This window comes from Aulonocara stuartgranti (genome assembly GCF_965226115.1).
Source record: "Aulonocara stuartgranti genome assembly, chromosome: 18".
Classification (NCBI taxonomy): domain Eukaryota; kingdom Metazoa; phylum Chordata; class Actinopteri; order Cichliformes; family Cichlidae; genus Aulonocara; species Aulonocara stuartgranti.
The window spans coordinates 22473896-22490139 of NC_138954.1; the positions used below are offsets into that span (position 1 = coordinate 22473896).

Consider the following 16244-nt stretch of genomic DNA (forward strand, 5'->3'; position numbering starts at 1 on the left):
ATGTTCCACTGTATTAATTTATCAGTTTATTTCTCAGGTGATCGTCGTGAGGGCATCAATACAGCTGTGAGCACAGATGTTCAGTCTGTGTTCAAAGGAAAGACATACAGTCAGCTGCAAGCACTGCACCAAAACATTGAGGCAAAGATTCGGGCTGGAGGATCCAATCTTGATATCGGTTATTGGGAGAGTCTGTTGCAGCAGGTCAAAGTCTACATGGCCAGAGCAAGGTATGACAGTGATGTGGCAATGCCCACTGTTTTTGGCTGGCTTAATAAAGTTAAGTCCCATTTTTATGCAACTTAATATCACACTGCTGTCTTTTTTTGGCCAGGGCACTCTTATAGAAGAGATTTGTAATCTCAAGAGTCTGATTGTTTAAAACTAAATCTAACTTTTTATGCTGTAGGCTGAGAGAACGACACCAGGAGGTGTTGCGTCAGAAGTTGTTCAAACTGAAACAGGAACAGGGAGTAGAGAGTGAACCTTTGTTTCCCATCATCAAAGAGGAGCCTAGGAGTGAGGAAGATGAGTAAGTTAAAATGTACAGACCTGAGTTGCAAATTCCTCTTTGCACTATTGCAAGAGGTGCACTGTAAAATCTAAACCAACATTTCCTTATTCCAGTGAGAGAGGAGGGCAAACTAGAGAGAAAAAGAGAAACACTGAAACAGAGCCAGAGGAGGGTCCGTCCACATCTACAGCAGGAAACCAAGATGAGGAAGGTGGCGAAAAGGGTGACAAGAAGGATGGAGAGGAAAAGGATGAGGTTGTGGAGGCTGTTCTGACGGAGGAGGACCTGATCCAGCAGAGCCAAGCGGAGTATGACTCGGGTCGCTACAGCCCAACGTTGCTCATGCAGTCTGAGCTGCCGCTGGACACCCACACGATCACCCCAGAGGAAGACGCACACCGGCTGCAGTTAGCACGCAGACAGCTCCAAGTCACAGGTATGAGATGACAGCAAAGCATTCTCACTGCAGAAATGTATAACCATGCATATTGGGAACTGTAGCCTCACTGTTTTCCCACTTTCTGTCTGTCAGGTGATGCCAGCGAAAGTGCAGAGGACGCCTTTGTGCGACGGGCCAAGGAAGGCATGGGCAACGATGAGGCCCAGTTCAGCGTTGAGTTTCCGGTCACTGGGAAAATGTACCTGTGGGCAGACAAATACCGCCCCAGGAAACCACGCTTCTTCAACAGGGTCCACACAGGCTTCGAGTGGAACAAGTACAACCAGACACATTACGACTTCGACAACCCTCCCCCTAAGATAGTCCAAGGTTACAAGTTCAACATCTTCTATCCAGATTTGATTGACAAGCGATCCACGCCGCAGTACTTCCTCGAGCCCAGTCCCGACAACAAGGACTTTGGGATTTTAAGGTTCCACGCGGGCCCGCCATATGAGGACATTGCTTTTAAGATCGTAAACAGGGAGTGGGAGTACTCGCACCGACACGGCTTTCGCTGTCAGTTCGCCAATGGGATCTTCCAGCTTTGGTTCCACTTCAAGAGGTATCGCTACAGGAGATAAATGCCACAGATCAGTACGGACCAAAGCCGCCAGTGACTGGGTTTTACACATGCTGTACAGTAAAGGTGCTTTGTTGTTTTTGTTTTAGCTGCTCTCTTAGAAAAGCAGTATTAAAGCTTCAAATCACTGTACTGATGTCTAAGAAAGCAGAACTGTAATTTAGTCAAAAAGTTACACATTAAAGATTTTTTTTCCCCCATTCTCCTTTTGGCCACTGGTTAATGGGTTTCATACAAACTTCACGTTAGAGATGAAACAGTAAGCATTTTAAACTCGCTGAAACAACTTAAAGAACATATAGAAATTGTTTAATTACAATAAAACAAAGTCTTGGTAGCTAGTGGTTACAGAATAAGTGGCTCGATTTCAATTACTGTACATTCCCTGTTTAACAAAAAAAAAAAAAATCAAACCAGTCATTGCAACATATTCCAATCTGTGGTACTTAAAACAATTAGTAGGAATTTGAGCACAAACCTGCATATAAAACAAAAAGGCAGGAATTCAAGTACATCATATTTGTACCAAAAATAACTTAGTTTTATCAGTTTTGTTTATCAAAACAAGCATTTGAAATGTTTTTACATCCAAGTTTCTATGCAAATATTACCGCTGAACCCCTATTCTCATTAGTTCAGGGCAGAAATGAAACTGTTTCTGTCCCCCCCGCATTGATTTGACTCTAAAGTCTATCTTTGTTAATGTCATGCGCTTCAGCTTTGTGACTCTCAGTGTTGGTTGTTGTTACTGTTGCTGCTGATGACCACAGACTTTTCCTCTCTGGGTGCAGCTTGGTAGCTCACACCAGAGTGTAAAGCCTCCTGGTTCTGGCTCTCCTGAGATTGCTCTTCACTTTTACTCTTAAAGCAACTCCAAGGCATACACAGATGGCCTTTGTAAAAGTTCCAGGCCAAAAGGGCAAAAAAAGCAAGCCCCAAAAGAGCACATGCAACCTGCAGTCCTGTAACTGATGCACAATCAGTCTGAGCTTGGGTATCCAGTGTCCTATCACCTGAGTCTGATAGGTCAATTGTGACCAGATGCTCAATTACAGTTATGCTGTGCTTTTTAGCTCTGGAGTGCTCCACAGACAAGCAGCGGTAATGACCGGCATCGCTTAATGAAACATTCTGGATCAGAAGTCCGTCTTGTAGCTGAAGTGCAGCTGAAGGCGTCAGATCAATATTGTTCTTCTGCCACATGATTTTTCCCAAGCTGGAAAGGGGTAGACAGCTGAGCTTCAGGTCCTCACCTTCCCGGACGGACAAATTCACAGGCTTGATAGGGTCTGAAATTTCAACAGACACCCATAAATCCATTTTCAGTTTGACAACTGCAACAGATCACATGCAGAAACGTGCAAACTCCAGAAGATTCAGTTTCATGAATAAACTCACCAGCATCAGGGCAGAGGGAAGCATCTCCAACTTTCAAACTTTGAATTATTTCACTACAAAAAAAAGAGCAAGTAAATGGAAAATTAGTTTGCATATACAACATCAATATCACTTGGTCCTTGTCTTTAAAGTGATGCCTACCGGTGTGATTTAGAAATGAAAACGCATTTCCCCAGAGCACTGTTCCAGCCACAGTACGGGTCTCTGGCTAGAACACAGTCCATACAGGATGAGGACCTCTCACAGGTGGCCAGTGGTATCTGGGCTACTCCAGTGTCTGAGCCTGCATAGAGCTGACCATGTACATCTTGGATCTATGACAGAAACACAGAGCACCGATGATGCTGATGTACATTGACACCAAACATATTGAACCTGTTTATTCTTTCTGAGAAGACTCTTTATAAATAACTTAAATATGTGTTTTTTCACATTCTTGATGAATCCCGTCTTGCTGAAGGATAAAAAATAAATAAATAAAAATGGAATGGAATTCCTGAAACAATATCACTACTGAGGCATCAGCTGTGATATAAACTTTTTTAAATGAATGGTTATCTCAAATTACCGTGATATTTGAGAATTTAAGAATCTTGATTGGCTGACGGGGGTGGAAGATTTGTACTTCCTCTATGATGAACATCTCTCCGTCGTAGTTCACAGCTTTCAGCACTGTGCCTTTGTCTTTTGTATAAAAACAAGAAAACATATTTACATGCATAAAGTCCAGTATGCTTACCACTGTTAAGTCATCAAAAACAGCAAAATGGACAATAAACAGGAAGTGACAGAATGATGTACTGATGCAAACCTGTGCCTATAAACATCACGGGGTACTTGTTGCCATCTGCAGCTTTCATTTGGTTTACTATGATTTGTGTGAATGTAGCTCCTCTGCGCACCAATAGAGGTTTATCTCCTATTGGCTGGATAACCTGGTCCATGAGGGGCTTGTCCTTGACAAACTGAAGGGTTCGGTCTGGTAGATCCAAAGTTTCATGTATGCCCGCTTTACGAGCTGCATTATTTATACACTAGCAAAGGATCAACAAAAAGGAAAGAGAGAGCAGGGTGCAAAAAGGAATCAGCTTCCTGCTAGGGTTTTCTTTAAAAAAATAAAATAAAATGCACAAGGGAATTTTGGGAAGACTTACAGCTCCAGGCCGAGGGACGGGCACTTCTCCGCTATACATCACCCACTTAACAAAGGAGGTTTCTACGGGGACTGGGGTCTTGTACTTCCCCTCTGCAAACACTCGGCTTATGTCTGACACGCGGTACGCACACACTGCAGACAAGTCTGATGTGTCCCTTAAATAAACACACACACCAAACATGCAGGACATCTTAGCCAACTGGTGTCCTAAAGACATAAAAGAGGAAGTTAGCCTTTTCCTTCTTACACAAACATGTCCAAACTTACAACTGTGCTGTGAAGACGGTGTAAAAAATACAGCTCTTCCAATCCTTCTCGGGGTCACACCAGCGGTATGCGTCCCGGATAATGTACGGCAGCTGGGACTCCAGCACCGGACAGTCTATTCTAGCTTTCAAGAAGGTTGTCCACTTTTTCTGCAAAGTCCTTAGACCGCCAAGATCCCCCTGTGAACACAGAAATTCATAACAGGAGGAAAAATACACATAGCAACGAAACAACGGAAAGGGCTGCAGGAGCACAAATGGAGGAAGTGCCATTTATGTGCCATTGTCATTGGAAGTGCATGCAATGTAAAACCTTTTATCACCTTGCAGACGCGGGCCACGCGGGACACCACCAGTTTGTTGTAGCAGTCACACTCCACAGCGGTCTCACTAAAGAACAGGTAAACTTTGTCGTCATCTCCGCTTTCACTTTCCTTGCTCTCTTGCATCTGAGCCATGGAAACAAAGGTGGGCTCTGGCACAAGAAGAAAAGAAATCTTTAACTTTGACTCAACTAATAGGTTTAAAAAAAATTTTTTTTTTTTATATCTTACCATTAAGCCAGGAGCTTTTAAACTCAGTCCGTATGTTACCAGACGAGCGTATTAGGACGGGTTCAGAGCCGAGGAAGTTCATTGACGTGGCTGAGTAAAGATCATCACCTAACGAGACCAGAGAGCAAAAGAAAATCTGTTTGCTCTGCTAATCTTTTCAACAGGTTTCTTAGTGTAGTTGGCAAATTTCTACCTACCTGCCATGATTGAAGCGTATCTCTGGAAAGGATCAAATGGACACTTCCCTTTGCCATCCTCCATCTCCTTCTCAAAAGTCAATGCATCACCTGAAAAGGACTGCACCGGCAAACACCGTTTTATCTTTGGAATTATTCTGCACTTATTGTGAAGCTGATGAAAAGCCACAAAAACCATCTATTCAATCAGTTAGTGAATTTATCTCACCACGTATTTGCACTCGGGATCAAAAGCATTGGTTCCACACACATACATTCTGTCATCTCCCACCTCATGCAGGATCCTGATATAGTTCAAGCACTCCGTCTGTGAAAGGAATTCAAGAACCAGTGACTGCCTCTGCTTAATGTAAATTGACCTTTACAAAACTACAATTAACCAACCTCTGCATTTTTTCCTTTGTTTTTACATTCTGTCTTTTTTGCTGGAGTTGCTTCCCATGCAGCCTAAAATATAAAAAACACAATTTTGGTCACACTTCAAAAAAATTAATAGAAGTTCTGTTGAATAGGGTAAAGTTTGGGCCTGTCATAATAACTGATTGATGACAAACGTTATGACAAGTCCACAACTCTGACATTGCTTTCATTACTGGTCACACTACTCTGTGTGGTAGGAGAACATGTTTCTCAGGGCTAACAGGTTTTCTGCTGTACAGAACAATACTTCCAATGTTTACATTTTTTTAAAGGAAGCACAGCTGCTGTTAAGATGGTTAAACTGTGAAGATGTGGCTAAAATTGTTGCTGAACAGGAAGTGTTGCGGCTCAAATGAGATGATCTGCTTTAGTATGTCTGCTAGCTTTGTTTACACTGTGTTAAGAATCAACGGTCAAATACGCCATGATACTTGCCATTTTTTGACTGTAGCTGATCATTAATAAGGTGCAATCTGAGGTGAAAACAGGATAAATTCATGTGAAGGAAGAGTAATTTAAGGACAAAGTTTTAAACAGGTTTTTTTCCCATCTTTGAAAAATGTGTCAAAACTCTGGTTATGAGACTTCCTGTTAAGCTGGTGGTATGGTATGGTATGGTATGGGAAATGGTCTTATCGGCTATGTTGGGCACTTGCCCTGGATTGGTGAAAGAGATTGCTTTAAAAGGAATAAAGTGGGTGCTGCCTGTTAAAAAAAAACAAACAAACAAAAAAAACGGTGTTCTTACTGAAGCACGTTTCTGGGAGATGTTATAGAGGTCAAGTGCGTACACTTTTTCCCTAGCACCAAGCATGAGCACGCCTTTATCTTCTATCAACAGCATGGTGGAGTAGTTATAGACATCATTCTCACTAAAAAAACGAGCATTGTCCCCTAAGGGAAAAAAAAGAGACAGCAGACAAATGATTAACTCGGCAACCACCAGTGATTAAATCCCATTTCCTTTTGAGTCAATCCAAATTATATGAGCTAACACAAGCTGACGCACTGTAAGTCAAGTTGCAAGTTACACAAGACAAAAGAGCAGCGCTTACTGTGATAAGGCACAGATCTGCGGGGGATGCAGTTCAGTGGTAAGTTTTCCTTGGCCATCAAGGCCAGAGGCAGCAGGCAGAAGACAGTGAGGGACAGCAGCAGATTCATGGCTCCTTTTGCTCAAGCTCAGAGGATTTTTGGCTTTATTGTTTCCTCAACAGTCAGTCATAGAGCGGTAAAGGCGGCAGGGTGGCATCTATGACGTGATGTGGTCTGTGGTGTTTGAAGGGTAGCAGCCCCTTTACTGGCCCCGCTCTGCAGGCTGTCCATGGGGAGATGGATGGCACGGACCAAAGACACAAAGGCGATGGGGGCTGAAAAATACAAGGGTGTACAAGATATTAAAAACGGTTCATGAGTAAAGAAGGAAAAGTATAGAACCTTAATGGATGTACAGCACAACACCAGGACAATAGCTGACAGGGGTAAACATTAAAGTGCATCAAAACAAAGTGTAAGAAACTTAGCCAAAAAAAAGGGGGGGGGGGGGAAAGAAAGAAAAGAAAAAGTAAAGGAATCGCCAGAAAGGACAGAGTGAGCTAAAGTCAGCACTGCAGTAATTCTGTCAGTGCCATAGTGATGTTAATGCAGGGCCATGAAAAGCATTCAGCAGGGTGCAGGGATGTCAACCTCAGCTCTCCTGCAGCACCAAGCACCGAAACAATGAAAGATTCACACAGAGTGCCAAATTCTGGGCTCGATTAGAGACGAGCTCTTGCACAAAGTTGGCTGCAAGGAAGTTAGATGCAAGAGTGGTTTCACTGCACAGAGCAAGAAACTGAGGTGACCTTTAATTAGGTCGTTGTTACAAAAGGAGCATCTGTTTTCATTACTCTCACAGTAATCAAATTTGAAGTAATGATGTGTGTGTTACCTGATGAGCCACAACATGTCAGAGAATGCACCCCGATAAGATTATTTAGCCTTGAGGGCCAATCCCAGCTTCACTCTACACCCACACGCAGGCGCACACGCACACACTCACAGCACAATGCCTCTCATGTTTACGTTCAACTGAATCTGGACAGTAGAACAAACCCGATAAGTGTGTGAAAATCAATGTAGAAACAAAAATCCATAAAATAAATGAGAATTTAACAGTACGCTACTTAGCTAAACTAGTTATAATAATAGTAATAAAGTACGTTACCCCATGTAGTGAAGCTTTAACGTGAAATTCACCCTGAAGCTGTTAATAAAGTAGCTCTTGCAGGTTAGCTAAGAGTGAGCAAACACTCGAATCACAAGTTAATGTCTTACCTGCGCACGGACACACCCCAAGGTTTCCTCTAAGAAAAAAAAATAGTCCCAGCACCTGTTTACGACATATTTCACCACCGCTTCACGGATAGTTTGATAGTTTAAAAAACAAAAACAAATAAACAAGGCAAAATCAAAAACTCCCACATACCTTTAGCAAACACTCAATAAAAGTGTGAACAACTGAGACTAACGTCTAACGTACCCCAGAGGTGTCAGACGTTGGCCGTAGCCAGCAGCTTCACTGAGATTTATTATCTGCAAGCTTGCGTCTAAAAATCAGCGACCGCACAAAAAATTAAAAAGGAAAGGCGCTCAAGCAACGGCTCAGCAGCCCGTCAGCCTCCAGTGAGTGTTTCTAAAGACACAGCGGTGCTTCGTTTCTGTCCACAGCCTCTCTCAGCGGTCATATCCCTCGGTCGGTGAAAGGATCTGAATGGCCGGGGCTCCTACTCCGGACAGCCGCGCAGGGTTTTTTTTTTTTTTTTTTAAACTAGTCCCCCACACCCCTTCAGAGTGTGGCGGAAGGCGCTGACCTCCGGTCTGATTAAGTGTTCGTTATAGTACTACTACTGTCGGTAGAAGGCACAGCTGACTCCAGCTGGGCGGATCAGGTAAACCGTAAAAACACCTGGCAGCGTGTCCAAACAGGAGTGATGAAGCAATGCAACATAGCAGGGCGGCGTGTTGTTATCTGCCCTCCACGATGGAAACGATGTATTTACATTAATGCCACCATCATCTCCCTGCATGTGCAATATTCTGGCACTATAATAATCCTGCACATGCACAGAAATATGAAAAGCGCAGAGAACTGATGCATATTTGTTATGATCTTATAGTTACATTTGATTGAGACGCCACAAATCAAGAGAAAGGTTGTAGAGAAAGGGGAGATAGAGGGTTAGCCACTTTGTTATTAAACAAAGAAGCATGTTTGACAAGGTAAATAGATTGATTTTTCTTCTAACTTAGCAAAACCTCAGACTTTAAAAATATTCTCCTTGCTTCCAATTGAAACCAAATGTCTAGCCGTATTTCTGGCAAGACATTTCTAACCGTTTAAATGTGTAGAAACTGTCGATTACATATTAACATTTATTTCTGATAGTTGTCGAGATCGTGGAAGGACTAAAATCGCAATAATCCCCATGTTAATACCTTAACTTTTAACCTAAAAGATTTTTTTAAAGGAAAAACAGGGCACCAATAGTCTTTCTAATCATCAACTGATAACAGTGGAATTTATCAATACTATCTCGATAACAAGAGGCCTTAACTCACAACGGATCCATGCAAAAACACATTTAATTCTTCAGATATCCAACTACCTTTGATAATAATAAAGTAGACGAGACAATCATGTACCAACATACAAGAAACTGTTCACTGCAAGACATTTAAGAGTCATTTGACACTGATCTGTAAACGTTTTTTACACGTAGAGTTACTTGTCGTTGTTTGAGCACCTTCAGACCTATAATCAGTTAACTGTAGTGCAGCTGGGAAAAAAAAACTATAACAAAAGTTTCAGGTTTACTCTGCAAAGTAAAGGGGTTGACCTATTGAAAGTGATTGTGCTCATTAGGGTTATGGGACAGACGTACCACAAGAGGGCGCCCTCACTTATGACTACACTAGACTGATTTTTTTTCTTTTTCCCTTTTTCTTACAGAGGAACAGAAATCATCTAGAGTTACATACAGTCTGTGGTTTCCAGGCAGGTCTGGTCAATCATAGCACCATACAATAGCACGTACACAAGAGAAGAGAATAAGGAAACACGCACAACACAGTTAAAGTTGAGCTGTAAATGAGCTACATTGTGTCAACAGCAGTGTTAATGGTTGCTTATCAGTCAGATGTAGGACTCGGAGCAGGCAGGCAGAGAGTGTGCAGCTAAGTTGTATTGTTATTATTCCAGTCATGCTACATGTAGTGATGTGAATGAGGTGACTCAAGGAGCTGAGCATGCCTGGATTTGTCTCATGTCAGAGTTTGTTGCATTGGAGTTGATCATGGCAGTCTACATGTTGTTTTTTAAGTGGTTTCCAGTGTTGTAGCAGCAGTTTAGCACCCAGTATTTTTTCATTTATTTGTTTGTTTTTTTGGCTCAAACAGGAAAACATGAGGCTCAACTGGAGGTCCGATATGTGCCAGTCCTTCTGTGAGTGATTCATAGTTCTTGTGGACTGTATTTTTGCTCGGAGGCAGGTTGTAAACAATATTATGCAACTGGACAACGTGCAAGTGGGTCATCAGCCAACCAGGGCGGGCAGCATTTTGAGAGATTGCATGAAAGTAATCTGTGATAACCAGTCGGTCTTGCTCTTAGGGAGCTAGCCAGAGTCAGTTAACTCATGTCAAATCTAACAACATAAATACTGAAACAAACATACACAGTTTTAAGGTTCCCCAAGAGAAAGTAGTGGTTCTGTAGTCCCTTGTCTTCCACATTGAAGGCACAGGATGAGCACGTAGCTGCAGTGAGAGTAGGTTTGGCACCGAAGATTGTGTATGCTGTGACAGGAAGTCCCTCCCAATCAGTAAAAGTCACTCCTGACTCGCTCGTCTCTTCTCCAGCTTCATTTTCAGCTCCTCATTGAGCGCTGTGGACAACCAGGGATAAACAATTTGGGATTAAAGGACTGCAGATAAACTGCCGCCAATGAAATCAGCACATCTTGTACTCACTCTGTGTGAGAGGTGAAGGGGAGAGGATGAGTCGTCTCATCGGGTTGCTGGGCGAGGCCGGGACTGGTGAGGTCAGAATGCGACGGTCTGGGGCGGGGGACCTGGACAGGGGACTGCTGGAGGACCAACGATCTGCACCAGAATGGGAGCAGTGATCACGATATACTCTCTGCCTCTCATTGCACATGGTTTATATGACCGGCACAAACCTTGTTTTGGAGGAAGGACAGGGGCCCTAGGCAGGGGGCTTGAGGGGGCAGTGTGGAGGATCCTCTCTCCATTCTCATCATTGGCAGAAACATATGCTGATGACATAAACTTAACAAAATTAGTATTAAGAATTTGTTTAAAAAGGTGGGTGAGAAATGTTTAGTAATGCCTCACTTATATTCTCCTCATAAGGCTCCTCGAGTAGGAAAGGCTGAAGAGTTCCTGCTGTTTTCTCTACTAGTGCATCAATGACCTCATGAAGAGTGGCACAGGGGATCTGCAAGAAGATACCTCTGTGTTATAATAATAATAACAATAAAAACAATAACATTAACTTAAAACACACAGCTACAGTGTGTTTCATAGTTTGGATAAGCTTTACATTAAAAATAAGTATACATAATCTAGCATACAGACAAATAGTCAATCATATGTTATTGACATACTCACCTCCATATACTCATTAGATCTAAACTACGGCTAAAAAAATAATGGGAGAAAGATGAAGGGAAAGATAATCTATAAAAAATTAGTTTTCAGCAGTTGTTAAAAACAAAACACAGATTCACCCGACCTGATAGGCTGAGGGAAGCTGTTCTAAAGTTTGGGCACTCCAACTTCAAAAGCACCTCAATATCACCTCAGGCTTAAAAGTAAAAACGTGGAACAGTTCAAAGAACCTGTTCAGATAAACTGACAGGCTGAGCAGCAAGAATAGAGGTGCCTCATCAGGGCCAGTGACTTTTTAATAGCAATCTTAAAGTTGTAAATTATGAAATGACAGCGACCGATTTTTGCAGCGTTTTTTTAAATGAAAGAATCAAGTCTGGATTCCCTTGGAGGTGTATTTCAAATTTCAGTTGCAGGTCAAAAATAATACCAAGGTTTTTAGAAGATCTGATATTGGTGGAGATGGGGAACAATGTAATTGGCTGGCCTCCCTGGAGAAATTGTCAGGGCTGAACACAAGTGCCTCAGTTTTACCAGTGTTGAGATGGAGAAAATGTAAATGCATGCAAATATTAATGGCAGTGAAGCATTTGCTGAGGTAGGAGAGGGCCCTGAGGTTGTTGGGCCTAACAGAAAAGTATAGCCGTGTATCATCAGCATAGCAAAGTAGCTGTTAAGCAGAAGACCGAGGGGTACTGCATATAAACAAACAAAAACCGGTCCAAAGATTGAGCCTTGGGGACTCCACATACAAGAAGCACAAATGAGGACATATAAGTGTTAATATGAAGTATAGCCCTGATTCTCCTGCTTTCTTCAATCTCTCTACTCAAATTTAGAATTTATGTCTTACAGTTCTATTTTCAAATAATGTTTTTAAGGCCTGTGTGCCAAAATATCCACAAAAATCCTCAAAACCTGAAAACTCAAAAAGCTTTAAAGGATTAATGTGAGGACAGAGCTATATTTGATTTGGACCAGCTGTCAGTACAGAGAAAATAACAGCTCTGAAGAGATCTGAAACATCAAGTTTGTATCTGACATCCTGCATAAAAGCTCTTTATTTAAAAAAAAAATTATCCAACATAGAGCATCATGGTTAAGTAGCTGTGATTCACAATAAAAGAGGTGAACTGAGACCCGTGTTTTTAATAATCTCATGCATCAGTCTGATCAGTTGGATTTAAGCGGTTTGATGTTTGCAAAAATAAACAAACAACAACACACATTTCTTCAATAAAAACACAGCCATGATGTAATGTTAAAATTCTGAATCTATAACAGTAAGGTCTATAAGTTTTTGATCAGGCCACAATTTTGTGAATTTTGGCTCTGTGCACCACCACGATTGATTTGAAATGATGCAAATAAACTCTTTGACTCTTAACTTTGATTCAAGACAAAAAATAAATAGCATTGCCCATACAGAAACTACATCATTTTTTTATATAAAAACTTAAACATTGTTTTCAGAGGGATTATTTTCAGTGCTTGAATGCAATCCTTTGCATACAAGGATTCTCTGTTGTCTGGAACTCATGGATATCACCAAACAATGTGGTTCCTTCTCTGTGATGCTCTGCCAGGCCCTTATGTGCAGCTGCTTTTGGTTGCTGCTTGTTAGTGGATTTCTGGGTTTTTTTCCCTTGCACAGGTGAAAAGCATGCTCATTTGAACGGAGATCCTGAGACTCACTCAACCACTTTCATTTCACTTCTCTGGCTTATCAAGCTCCTGGGTTACTTTTGCTATAACCTTTTCAAACTGTACCTTTTTTACTCAAAATGTATACATCCATTTCAAAGTTCACCCACTTACTTCTATGAGCAGTCATATCATCAGTAAACACTGGTGGACTTTGTTCCACTGGCAGCCATGCATGCACATGCTATAACGCTAATTCTGGTGTATTTTACAGCCGGTGTGATCTACTTTGGATCGTGTGCTGTTATTTTCCTTCTGCCCACTCTTCCCATTCTTGAGATAAAAGTTCATCTTGGTTTAATTTTAGCAAAGAATCTTATTGCACAATAATATATTGCTTTCTGTTTCCAAGCAAAGTCTAATCTGATCTTATTGTTCTTAAACGTAAACAGTGGTTTTTGTGTCTTGCCGTAAACAGTCTGCACATTCGTGAAGGCGTCTCTTGATTGCAGGCTTTGACAATGATACACTTACAGTGCCTCCTCGAGTGCTCTTAACTGGCTAGATGTTGTGAAGGGGTTTTTAATCAGTTAATTCCACAATCATCCACTTTACTTGTCTGTTATAGTCTTTAACATCTTTTAGTGTTGCTGAGCTGGAGAATGAAAGTATTTTTAGAAGCAGGTTTCGCCATTTGAAAGCCATAGTGATGACACTTGTGGCAGTTATTTATATGTGTCATCTGACCTAACTTTGATGGTCACTGAGATATAAAAGAATCCGCAGTCAAATCTGATAAACATTTTAAAAATGTGCTGACTTAACACCAAAATAAGATTTAAAATCACTGCTTTGTTACAAGTCTTGTATCTTGTGTCTCCTAAATGAAAAAAGGCACCCATGTCCACAATGTGTAATTACTTTTGAGCCTGTGAAAATGCTGTAGTTTCTAAATGGCTGATGCAATAATTGTTAAAATCCTTCCTTTTCTTTGTGTTTATGTCAATCACACCATTCCTGATCCACTGTGGTGTACACTAGAAAAATTAAACCTCTTCTCCTTTTCCTAATACTCATGAATCTGAAAGTAGGTCAGTTATACTAACATGTTTTACATTCCTCTTATGAAATGTTGTAAAACTGTAACTGATGACACTTGTGCACTTACAGGATTTTCAACATCAATGACATAACCACCTTGGTCCCTCTGTGTGACTCTGTAATGTCTGAAAACTGACCTGGAGCCACAAAAAAGAAAAAGACAGCATGTAATGATATTCTAGTTAACCTTTGATGTTTGTGATTTTGTAACTGCGGTTTTCAGATATTCAGAATGTGTTTACCCGTTGAGATCCTGTCGAGTAGTAACGGCCAACGAGCATCCGTCTCTGCCTGGACGAAGCAACATGTTGCCACAGTCTGGGTGTCTCTCTAAAAGGACTTCAGCCTCCGTCCGGGACACAGGCCGAAAACATCTGCAGATGAAACACACAGTATTACAGTTAATGTGGTGATATACCAAAGCCACTTTAGCTGCAGTGCATCTTCTCTATGTAGCACAGAGGAGCGCTCACGGTGGGATCTCTCCTACTAAAGGAACGGAGAGAGGCGAAGGAGGAGCTCGTGCAGGATTGCGACTTCTCCGCCTGGCTCTTTCTTTGTCCACCACCTCCTGTAGCATTTGTAGCTGCCCCGGCAGCAGTGTGAGATAGGATGGTACATTCAGCTGTAATTGGACAGGAAAAACATGTGAGAGGCAGGCTGGTACAGAGACGCAGGGACAGCAGCTGTGTAAAAGATTAACACCTACATCTATAACAGAGTAGAGGAATCCTTTCCACAGCTCCCGTGATTCCAAGTTTGGTGCCTGGAAAAGACAGCAGCAGCATTTTCTGTCTCAGCAAAGATTTGTTAATTTTAGCATCTTTGCGTCTGAGTGTGTGAGCCAAGTGGCTTACTGTGAGTTTGGTCTCTCCATCCTTCATTTGGAGGATGAGCCTAGCTGCCTCTAGGTTTCTGTCCCGGCTGCAGTCGTCCTTCAGGGACACAAAGCCGCTGAGGTCCAGCTTCTCCACATACTGTTGCACACATAATTATATTTTAGTGCCAGCACACTATTATATGAAAAAAGACACACAAGATGCTATATAATCTGGAACTTACATGAGTGTCCTTGGCGTTGTTGAAGAAATACAAAGAATTCCCACACAGGCACGTCCACAGCCGCCTGGATGCCTGTCACATACAGATGGACACACAGACCTGAACTAAAAATGTTAAACCAAAAAGGGCCAGTGCTGTCTTCCCTGTCAGTGTAATGGATATTTTCCTTTTATCACCCCCACATTTCCTGTCCCTGGAGATGGCTGTAGTGAGTGAGCCTCAGCTGCTGTCAGTCTGTGGCCATGGATCACTGCGACACCCTGCACCTGAGCCATGCTCACATTACATGTCCACATTGCATTAAAAAGGAGCCTAATCAGAGAGGGGTAGGACACCTGGGGAGTGTCTTCTTTATCGTCTTCCCTATAAATAAAGCTAATACGTGAAAGTATCCTTGGGCAAAACTGCCAATTTCTCTGTGTAACTTTATTTGAAATCTAGGATATGTATTTCAGAGATCAGACTGGCGGATCAATAATTCAAAAGATTGAGTGTCTGTGAGTCAGCTAATGGATTCTGAGTGGAAACACTTGGCTGGGGTACCGTTTGTGACAATCAGATGCCCCGTTATCAACAAAATACAGTCCTGTTCGGTTCATGTGGCAATAACATGTAATGTTCGACAGCAGTCGTGATTTCTGTCATTCAGACGCTGTGATTAGATGCTACATCGTTGCATGCTTTGCCTCCAATATGCTTCACCGCTGTGTGAATTAAATAAATCCCCGCCAGCAGCAGCAGTGCAGTTTCGCCTCACCCATTCTCGCACAATAAGGAAGTTGACAGCTCTCTGGGAATGGTGGCTCAGCCGGTGTGCGGTCCATACACACATATACACACACACACACACCGACTTCCAGCATCTACAGGACGCGCCGAAACCAAAATACGGCAATTGATGTGCACCGGGTGAGCCTACCTTTTCTTTCGGTCCTCGCTTCTCCAGGTACCCTTCGTAGTAACAGGGCGGGAGCTGTGCCCGCTGCCCCCCTGGTCCGGAGCGCTGCCTGACGGGTGCAGCCGCCATGAGTGTCGCTGGCTGGCCACCGAACGAGGACAAAGGGGCGCTGAGTAATTCGGGGACTGACACGCCTTCCCCGATGAGATAGTGCCGTGGCAATAATCCAACAGCTGGCTGATGCAGCCTGCTGTGTCTGGGGGTCATGCAGACGGGTGGTTATAGAGATTAAAAATAGGATGACTGGGGGATGAAGTCCCAAGTATTGAGATGTTTAGTGAG

At 42.4% G+C, this 16244-nt stretch overlaps 3 protein-coding genes across 11 annotated transcripts in view; 1 reads left to right on the forward strand and 2 right to left on the reverse strand.

Moving 5' to 3' along the window:
- Positions 1-1736, forward strand: part of cactin — an 11248-nt gene extending 9512 nt beyond the window's left edge. Inside the window, exons 7-10 of the mRNA XM_082512885.1 lie at positions 38-230; positions 410-532; positions 628-950; positions 1047-1736. Coding sequence (XP_082369011.1) covers positions 38-230; positions 410-532; positions 628-950; positions 1047-1537 — 1130 coding nt within the window. The 3' untranslated portion in view covers positions 1538-1736. The remainder of the gene's footprint in view (positions 1-37; positions 231-409; positions 533-627; positions 951-1046) is intronic.
- Positions 1737-1823: 87 nt separating this feature from the next.
- On the reverse strand, positions 1824-8450 carry sema4e (semaphorin 4e). 8 transcript variants are annotated; one of them, XM_082512892.1, is made up of 16 exons: positions 8049-8450; positions 7844-7872; positions 6583-6897; positions 6276-6421; positions 5492-5554; positions 5316-5414; positions 5108-5207; positions 4911-5018; positions 4680-4831; positions 4358-4536; positions 4089-4245; positions 3746-3968; positions 3503-3618; positions 3076-3248; positions 2935-2987; positions 1824-2825 (listed from the first exon to the last, which is right to left on the reverse strand). In XM_082512892.1, the coding sequence occupies exons 3-16, from the start codon at positions 6689-6691 to the stop codon at positions 2266-2268; spliced, it is 2238 nt and encodes a 745-aa protein (XP_082369018.1). In that variant the 5' UTR covers positions 6692-6897; positions 7844-7872; positions 8049-8450; the 3' UTR covers positions 1824-2265. The 8 variants fall into 8 exon arrangements, with proteins under 8 accessions (XP_082369018.1, XP_082369015.1, XP_082369013.1 ...); XM_082512889.1 differs by having other exon boundaries at positions 7844-7923; XM_082512887.1 differs by having other exon boundaries at positions 7995-8450.
- Positions 8451-9139: 689 nt separating this feature from the next.
- stap2a (signal transducing adaptor family member 2a) lies at positions 9140-16169 on the reverse strand (the record flags this gene model as incomplete). Of its 2 annotated transcripts, none has more annotated exons than XM_082512897.1 (11): positions 9140-10452; positions 10538-10669; positions 10747-10842; positions 10922-11024; positions 14010-14079; positions 14185-14316; positions 14416-14567; positions 14652-14708; positions 14800-14919; positions 15005-15076; positions 15924-16169. In XM_082512897.1, the coding sequence occupies 11 exons, from the start codon at positions 16167-16169 to the stop codon at positions 10397-10399; spliced, it is 1236 nt and encodes a 411-aa protein (XP_082369023.1). In that variant the 3' UTR covers positions 9140-10396. The 2 variants fall into 2 exon arrangements, with proteins under 2 accessions (XP_082369023.1, XP_082369024.1); XM_082512898.1 differs by lacking the exon at positions 15924-16169 and adding an exon at positions 15187-15309.
- Between the last annotated feature and the right edge of the window lie 75 nt (positions 16170-16244).

What these genes read in the sequence shown, in the direction of transcription:
- sema4e (XM_082512888.1), bottom strand. Translation starts at nt 6,691, where the DNA reads ATGAATCTGCTGCTGTCCCTCACTGTCTTCTGCCTGCTGCCTCTGGCC. An exon ending in ACCGTCTTCACAGCACAGTT is followed by an intron (nt 4,246 to 4,357) that starts GTAAGTTTGGAC and finishes TGTTTATTTAAG; the next exon opens with GGACACATCAGACTTGTCTG. An exon ending in CCGTCCCTCGGCCTGGAGCT is followed by an intron (nt 3,969 to 4,088) that starts GTAAGTCTTCCC and finishes ATCCTTTGCTAG; the next exon opens with TGTATAAATAATGCAGCTCG.